Source organism: Bombus vosnesenskii, unplaced genomic scaffold, assembly GCF_011952255.1.
Source record: "Bombus vosnesenskii isolate JDL3184/JDL3185 unplaced genomic scaffold, Bvos_JDL3184-5_v1.1 scf7180000014637, whole genome shotgun sequence".
NCBI classification, from domain to species: Eukaryota; Metazoa; Arthropoda; class Insecta; order Hymenoptera; family Apidae; genus Bombus; species Bombus vosnesenskii.
This window is the reverse complement of record NW_022883566.1, coordinates 630-10,029: the sequence shown is the minus strand read 5'-3', so window position 1 is coordinate 10,029 and position 9,400 is coordinate 630. Positions and strand designations below refer to the sequence as shown.

The following is a 9,400-nucleotide window of genomic DNA, read 5'->3' as shown; positions in this document are numbered from 1 at the left end:
TACTGTTTGATCCTTGAATTAAAGTTAAGATTAACGTTGCGATTATGATTATCCTTTGTCTGACTAAATATATTTGAAATATCAATTACAGTAGAATTTTTGAAAGATTCTTGGCTGTTAAACAAAAAACTGGTTCCTTTATTGTTAGGGAAGTGATACATTTACACTGTACATGAGCGTGTGTGTGTAAGGGTTAGAGGGCGTCAAGGACTTAGTGGAGACAAAAGACTGTTGTCAGATGTTAGAAGAATCTAGGATAGTCGGTTGGCGACCAGCGTGCGTGCAAGACGTTCTTCAGAGAGTTATATAGATGTATAACTGTTGTGTGGGAAATATAGTCAATAATTTGTATTCCCAAATCCTCGAATTTCCTTAACATTTATATTTCGCTCAATTATCATAGAATCGTGAAACTGACTTTCACTTCAAATTTTGTCTGTTTCAGGAGTAGCAAGTACCTGCAAAAATCATCCATCAGCCGGATATGTGCTGTCGGAGAGTTTTTCATTAGCATTCCCGTCTTTCTAACTGGTAAGAACCAATTCCTTCAATTCTGTCAACTTTAACCTTTTGAAAGATACTAGTACATAAGTTATACATTTAATTTTTCTTGAATTCAGGCATGAATCTAAAAGATACTGTGAACTATCTCTGAGTGTATGAAATCAGTTTAGAAATCCAATGGAAATAAAGTTAATTTTAACGCCGAATAGTCATTATTTTTCTTAGAAAAATAAAAATGATCGTCTTTTAGGGAAGTTTTAACAGATTAATTTATAAAGAGCTGAAACAGAATATTCATGTCATGCATGAATACGGCTGGTGGATGGATCGAGATCTAATCTAAAGTTTACGTTGTGTCATGCTGGTTTACACAGCTATCATTCGCTCGATCGATCGTTAAGCTGTTGAACTCGATTCAAGACGGACATTTTGACTCTGTTCAGAAGAAAACTGCGTTTTAATAAATTTGACGCAATAGAAATTATGATAGACTACAACGTTTTTTTAATTATATCATAAAATTTATTTATTTTTTTTTAATGTCATGTTAGAAACTTCAAATGCTGTCCAAAACTTCGAACGTAATCGTTTTAGAAATTTGTAAATTACTTAACGACCAAAAATATTGAATTCTCTATTGTCTGAAGATAGATTCTCTATAATTTATGTAATTTATTCGTCGAGAATTGATATATAAAGACTTAAATAATAAATTAATTGAAAAATAATTTGCGACTAGTATTGAAAATTTCAATGAAAAGCATATGTATATAGTTTACGCTTCGAGAATTATATGTATTGAGAATATGTATTTGCGCTGATTCTTTGTCCCGCTTGTTATGGCATACGTGTTATAATGATACTCTAACAATGCTTTCAGGTATGATATTGTATACATTAATCCAGTTTCATTCGACGCCGGTGTCACGTAAAATGGATACTTGGGTTGCGAGAGAAAAGAAAGCTGAGTCGTAGCCCAACTATTACTAACTCTTTTATCGAACTTTATTATGACTTTGGCACTTACAGTAGAATAACGTTGAACAGAGAAAGGGGTGTTGTACAAGAACAGCAACTAGAACGAGAACTCCCCGGGCTGGGTGAAGTCTCGGCTTATATACATCCTGGCTTGGGGATGTTGGGGGGTTTGGTGTGGATTCCAAGGAGTCCGAAAGTCGGGGTTGGGGCCTTATCTCTGATGGGGACTAAGATGCGTCGCGGCGTTGGCGTCCGACAGTCGGGAGTCGATGTCTTTTCTCTGAGAGGTAATTGGTGTCACACCGGCAATCGTTACGTCGGTTTTCATAGGCCTTGGCATCGTGTTTTGTGGATGCGCAATGGTCCATAACGTCTTCGTGTGGCAGAGGGTAAGAACATATCGCTATTAAAAAAGAAAACGAACACGTTCAAACACGTCTAAATCATCTTTTATGTGTATTTTGCTCGGAAATTATTTTATCGTGAAATTTTGTTTTCAGAGTTACCATAATTTATCTGGTAGAGTTCATAAAAATTTTTCTGAAATCAATTACAAGCTTTTAGGAAACCAGGATTTTTCACATTTTTAAGAAGCGTTATAATTATATTGCTGATCTTTATTTTATTAAAATGCGCTAAAATATACGTATATAAGAAAACAAATCTCGATTAAAATTTTATTTCTTTGATCATGTTCGTAAAACTACAAACTTGTATAAAAATACGCATTCTAGTTATAAGTGTTAAAACATTCGATCTAGTCCTTATCACATTCATGAAAACCTCCATTTAACCATTCGTTGTATCAACGAACATTCATATGCAAAACTTACCACCTACCACATCCTCCGCGTATTAATATAATCCCCCTTTATAAATTATACACTTTAGAGTGGACTGGTTGGGTCAGAGTGATATAAGCTTACAAGTTCTCGAGGAGTGCTACCGAAGTTACATTTACGTTTGCATAATTTCACCGAAAAAGATACTCTGTAGAATGACAGGTTCGTTTGTTTATGTGATCCGCGATCGCAACTATTTCAAGGGGATTTTATAAATAACCATACACGCGATATTCAGTGTATTTTCGTATTCTCGTTTATTTTTGGGAGATTTGTAAAACTGTTGAACAAAATAATTGAGTAACGATTATTGTTACGCCGCCTAAAACATCTGCACGCCAGCCCGCGCGACCGGACAACAACCGCCTGCGTAACGTCACTTCGACCCTCAATAAACCTAAGGACCCACCATAACTTTCCCTTCCCTGCATTGTTTCGCCATATGTCTTCAATCCGTTTGTCTTGAAGAATTTCTAAAGCTTAAAAATATTCTCGAAACACAGTCGGTTTTAGAGGTGTCCTTGGGTTTATTAGTCGCACTTAAAACACGGAGAAAGCGGGTATGCACCCATTAGGAAAATCCGAATAGCCCTGTAATAAAACAAGCTAGGTTTTTCTCACGCACACAGTCATGTACTCCCTACTCATCCCTTCGAGCAGTAGTGCAGGTCATGACCAATCGACACCGCGGTTCGTTACCCTCACTTTTCCTAACGAAAGTGGGACCAACGAATCCGCGTTCTTTAGGCACAGGGGCACACCCACACCGAACTTTTCTTCCGTAAAAAAAAAGAGCGACAGACAGTCTACCAACTAACGCGGCAGTCTACACATAGCGCGAGAGTCGCATACTTCACGCAAATCTTTTGTCGGTTCTCGGTGTTGTCGAACATACATCTTCTCTCTTAAACATATCATAGTGCTAAGTCCATTGATACATTAATTTCCATTATAAGAGCCCTGCTCTAGCGTACATATCTATCGCATCTTCGTGCGACAAGTTGTTAACTATTTATTTCTCTGCGTCAGTGTAATCTAAGTGTTGGAAATATATAATTTATAATTCTGTGAATCACAGTGTTATACAAACTCAATCACCCCTATTATCTCAACGGAAATCAGGGGATCGATCAATTCGTGGTGTCGATTGTTATAATCGTAACGGGGATTTACGACACCCGTTGACGTCTCTCCTCGCGATTACGTCCCCTCGCAATTGGTCGAATTTACACTTATATTTGCTGAGAAAAAGTCTTTTTCTCTGTACACCTCCTTCTACTTCAAGCATGTAGTATTGACAATAAGATTGATAATGGCTGAAAGTAATCCAAAAGAGTTTTCACCATGGTTATCGGTAACGAAAAAGATTTGAATCATCTTTAATACTTATTCATAACTAGAATCATTTCAACTAAAATGTAAATTCTTATATTATAACTTTTTTAATTTGTTATGGCCCCTGACTACAACCTAACCTATCATTCTTATTTCGTAGGAGAAGACGAATGCCGTGAAGGCGTTAGCGCGCGAACAGTGCGAAGCGGCAGTACAGCTGCAGCGTTAGCAGCAGCTGCAACAGCACCAGAACCAGCACCAGCTACAACAGCAACAACAACTACGTGGCCCGTTAACCATCCACCATGCTGGCTGCCCAACGAAAGTCGGGCCCGTGACGAACCAACTAAATACCAGCCACGCAACGCACGGCCGAGCTGCACAGTACCAACACTATCATCACCATCATCATCATCGACACGTGTCAATGTCTCCACCGCCCTTGTTGCTCTCATCGCCAGCTCCGATCGCGGCGACGCACAATCATCTGAACGTGAGCGGACACAGAAACGTGGTTACGCCACCGGATACACCAGCAGATAGATCGCCACCGAGTCCTGGAAATAAGCTAAATAGATCGCAGCATTTGCCACGGGAAGAAACCGGCAGCGTCAGTCCTGGTCTTCCGGCTGCCACATTGGATCTAAGTAGCGCAGCAACCACCAATAGTCCGCATGAATTGTCCACGTTAGTTTAGAAATTTGGTCCGAACATTATATCTTCACATAGGATTGGAGATTAATAGTTGATAGTTAATTTACACATCGATCTTTTATTTGTAAATTGGGTCGTGGTTTAGAGTTGGTTTGTAAAAATTCGGTCCTAATGGTTAAATGATGAATATTGATTAAGAATAATAGGCATTGATGTACCAATCTTTTTTTAACTTATATACTTGAGCACACGCATGGGAGATTTCACTTTTATTCAGTGAAACAGCAACTTCATTACTCGCTTATTCAATACGGCAATTGCATATATTTCATGGACATTTTAACAAAGTTTTGAATAATTTCTAACGGTACAATTGTGATGAAGTGAAAAAATCGTGATAAGAAACAGAGAGAAAAGTTGCTCGTTAATGAATATTGACCAGAAATAAAGTAATTTCTAAAGAATATCCCGAAGACGTCGTAGATATTACGAAAGGAATGATTAATTTATACCCGCGTGTATCTTGCCATTACCATACTATTATTATTATTATTATTATTATTATTATTATTATTATTATTATTATTATTATTATTATTATTATTAATATTGTTAGTAGTACTCGATTACATTATTATTAATATTAATATTATTGCCTTATTATTATTAATGTTATGGAACCTCTAGTCCTAGGTTACTTTCGCTGCCACGAAAGGATAAAATTTTCGAATTTTTGACTATTACGTGTAATTCAAGTTTTCCTGTTGCGCATGCGCAGTAGAAAGAAAGTTAGCGGAACTAAAATCTCGAACTATAGAGAGTTGAAAAGTAGTAAAAGTAAAAAAGCACGAATAACATTTGTATTTGTGCTGGATTAAGTTTGATAATTGAAAATTGAGTTTGATGATAACATTTTTTTCGTATTCGCTTTGGTAAATATTAGTTTTATTTAAAATTGAACAAAGCATTTTATGTTTTTCAAATACGGTACATAATCGTAATATCGAATTTTGTAAACTGATAGTAAGAAACTCTATAATTCGAGACTGGAACTTTGATCAAGTTCACATTGAACGTAAACTGACTTAATTTTGTTATTTAAGCGTGTATACTATACGTGTTTGTTCCTTCTTCTCTTGTGCGCAGGCTATAGCTTAATTACTTCCAATAAACGCAGTTATATCGAATCAATGACCGATACAAATTTAGATATTAGGATTATTTAAACAGGAGATTAAGAACTCAAAAGTATTGTTTTTATACTGCATATGTACATATGCAATATGAACGACAGTTTGTGTAATAATATGTACCCCTCTTCTTAGTTTACTTTTGTATATTTTGCGACATTTGATATTAATTTTAAAGAGGAACGTACTTACACTTTATCTTTGTAATTAAATGTGAAATGAAAGAAAAGAAATGACATGAGAAAAGGAAATTCGATGTATGAGTATATACGAATTGACGGAATTAAAATTTAACGCTATATTTAAATAGAAGACGTGAAATATCTTGTCATCTTAAAATAACTTGATCATTCCTATTCTTTTACATAAAAACACTTTTCGACTGTAACTTAAGAAACATGTCTGCTAACGTGAAACGTGCCAGAAAAAATTAACAACTGCCATTAAATTGGCAAATTTTTCATTAATATCGTAAAACTCGCGTTTACAAAGATCAGATCAGTGTACATAATATACAAAACAAATGCAGAATATATAAATATAGCACATACGTTCTGAATTATATTCGAATTGGGCAGGGTAACCAAGTGAAAATATGTAAATTTCACGATGTGTAATGTACACTTTATCGAACTTGTAAGTAGTGTAGAAATAGAATATTTTACACGTAACAAAATATACAAACGACAATACACAAGTTAAATTATTTGTTAGATCCATGTATAACAAGCATAGTACAAAAGTGTTTTAGCTTTATGTACTGGTAATTATGAGAAATACCAACTTAATAGATGTATTTGGTATGTACCTAGTTAAGAAAACAATAAAGTATCCTGAACAGATAAAACGTTTAGTAGCTTGTGAAGTATGAATTTTCGAAAACGTAAGTATTTTATATCTAAGTAGTTAAGAAACGCGAGCAAGGGAAATCAAACAAAGGAATAAAGTTTTTTTGTTTAAAAATATTTAATTTGTTGTTCTATTATCCGAGGTTAGAAGCGATAATGTACAAAATCTGAATAAATAAGATTCTTCAATATTATTGAATTTTAATTCTAGGGTAAAGTAATATATCCGCATATTTTATTTATATACAGTATGTATAAATAATGATGTGATTTGACTAATTTTGTTGAAAGAATATTTGTACTTTTTACGTAAAACTTCAGTCTTTTACAAACTTTCTTGTAATTAATAAACCAGTAAACACAATATTAATAAAATCTATTAAAATTATAAACAAACTCATAAGTTTTAATTTTAGTCCTTAAAGGTTGAAATATTTTGCTCCAATGTCGAGACATTTGTTTTAATCAAAAACATTACTATACTGAATCGATAATGTTGCATGTGCCACGAAAATGATGATAGTGTCAGATAACTTGTTGTGAAACGAAAAAGCATTGCATGTACATTTCTGTTGTTTTGTTGACCATGAGTTCGATGATCTTTTAAACTTGCCCATAGCTAAGAAATCAAACAGTATATCTAAACGAAATTAATTTCAAATTATTTTTTAGGTTCTAAGTTTTTATCTAATCTTTCAGAAGTTGCAAAATTTATTCCACAAGAGTCTTTTTTATCATAACCAAGTACACATCTTAAAACTATTTAAGTCTTCCTTAGTAATTTCTTCTTATCTTTAATAGTAACGAAAATAATTTAGATGAACGTTTTAAAATTGACACCCTGTATATTAAAAATAAGAGATATATTTTCTTCATAATTGGATAGGCTTTTTACAATGGCAATGTACAAATATCAAAATTGCAATTATATTATAACATATGTATATATATATAAGCTTCACATTTAAACATAAGATTCTTTATTATATTTTTTTAATACCAATATTTTAATAATTATAACAAGGGTTTTTTAACAAGAGATGTATAACATTGTATACAAATTTTCAAAACCCTATAGATAATTTCAGTTATGCTCTTGCATCATTAATTGTTGATGGAACTCTTACCTCAATTCCATCTAGTTCCTTAGACATTACTATTTGACAGCCTAGCCGTGACCTGAAATTAAATATTATATAACTGAATATGTCAATAAATATATTTATTGCTATACAAATTAATGCTAATACACAATAAGATTTCTATTTATCCATTTGAAAATCAACATTGTAAATATGCTAATTCCAACATAGATTTGTAATGATTATAGGGTCATAAATAAAAAACTATGAACATTTATTATAATTTCAGTTTCGTAGTATTCAGAGATAGCGATTTGAAATTCTACATTGAGATGCAGATTTCGAAATACCCAATACTAACCTGTTTTTACATAGATTTAAATAGAAAAATTCACTTTATAAAATATTAAAAGGTAATAGAATTAATAATGTGAATGATTTGATACTGATTATTATGAACTAACGTATCTGTTAATTCATATGCTAAATCCAACATGTCTAATTCTTCATCTGTTGGTTTGTCAGGAAGTGCATCATAAACTTCTTTCGAAAAGATTAAATGGCACGTACTACAAGTTAATGTTCCTTCACAAGCACCTATATCAATTATATTTTAATATTACAACATACTTATATAATAAAGTATCAAAAGTTAAAAATAATAAGAATATTAAACTTGATAAAAATTAAAATTTTCAAATATTTTCTACCTCAAAATTATTTATTTTAAATTAAGTAAATTATGCTTCTTTAAAACATACCATATCCACCTAAATCAATTTCATTATTTACTACTATGTCTAATATAGTATCTCCAACTTTCCCTTTTGCTTTGATTCTCTCTCCACTTGCTTTAACAAACGTTATATTTACTCTGAAAATAATATTTATGAAAGATAAAAATTATCTCAATATAAGTATTTTCTTTATTTTTTGTGTTTCTTCAATTAATCTTCTCTTAATTATACCTTAATTATATGTATCACTTATGATAATAGAAATAATTTAAAAATAAGATATACTTGTCTTAATAATACATAAATAAAATTCGTATATCATATATTTATAACAGTGTTATATTTTTAGTTGTTCACTGTCAATGTTGTTCTTATTAATACTATTCTATTAATACTATGTTATTTTTCTAGATGTTATGCTACAAGAGAAAAATTTCTTAGATATTATTATTAGCATTATTATTTTGACACCAATTTTATATTGGAAGGTAAGTACTGAAATTCTATTAAAAAAAGAAGGAAAGCACAAGAAAATTTGTATCACTTACTCTTGTTTTTCTGAAAGTGGTTGCGTGGGCGATATTCCTCTTGTTGCCTGCAAAAAGGGCAACGTTGTGTTGCTTGTATATTTTGAATAATTTGATGCAATACCGAGAATTGATCTCGAAAATTTTTGTAATTGATTTACTAACGCCATTCCACTGTCATAAATATCATGAGTATGGGACACCCTGACCGAACACCAGATAATTATTGCGGAAAATATCAATTGTAGATCAATTGTACTTTGTACAAAAACTTCCACGGCATTCTTCGGCTGCTATACTGGGACGTTCCCTTACTGTGATAGGTTATAAAACGATTCCTAACCCAAGTGACGTATCTCTACCGGACACGTGCTCTTCGGGCCACACGTTTTATGATACAAGACCAGCAAAATGATCAATGTGTAATTTTACATATCTTACATTTTTTTCCAAATGAAATATTGTTTTTATTAAACGTTTAAAACCTCAGGCAACATTTATTTCATCTGATTTCAGTTTTACAAATATATATCTATAATACATATCTGTATAAATTACGGTCTGGTTATATCAAACAGGGACCGACACTCGCTAAGGAAAACTACCCAAAAATTGAATCGTAAAAACCAATATGAAAGACAACAAATTTCTCGTTCTGCGGAACAAATAGAAATGAGCAGAGTATCTTTATCTTTATCTGAGA

At 32.6% G+C, this 9,400-nt stretch overlaps 1 protein-coding gene, 1 long non-coding RNA gene and 1 pseudogene across 2 annotated transcripts; 2 read left to right on the top strand and 1 right to left on the bottom strand.

The window, feature by feature from the left end:
• The first annotated feature begins 451 nt into the window (after positions 1–451).
• Positions 452–710, top strand: LOC117240459. The gene is made up of 2 exons (XR_004494696.1): positions 452–531; positions 621–710. It is a non-coding gene; the product is annotated as an uncharacterized LOC117240459 (long non-coding RNA).
• Positions 711–1,766: 1,056 nt separating this feature from the next.
• LOC117240461 lies at positions 1,767–4,529 on the top strand (annotated as a pseudogene).
• A 2,847-nt stretch (positions 4,530–7,376) lies between these two features.
• On the bottom strand, positions 7,377–9,021 carry LOC117240460 (adrenodoxin-like protein 2, mitochondrial). The gene is made up of 4 exons (XM_033506490.1): positions 8,719–9,021; positions 8,195–8,307; positions 7,898–8,030; positions 7,377–7,530 (listed from the first exon to the last, which is right to left on the bottom strand). Exons 1-4 carry the CDS (start codon positions 8,865–8,867, stop codon positions 7,440–7,442), a joined length of 486 nt encoding a protein of 161 aa, XP_033362381.1. The 5' UTR covers positions 8,868–9,021; the 3' UTR covers positions 7,377–7,439.
• Between the last annotated feature and the right edge of the window lie 379 nt (positions 9,022–9,400).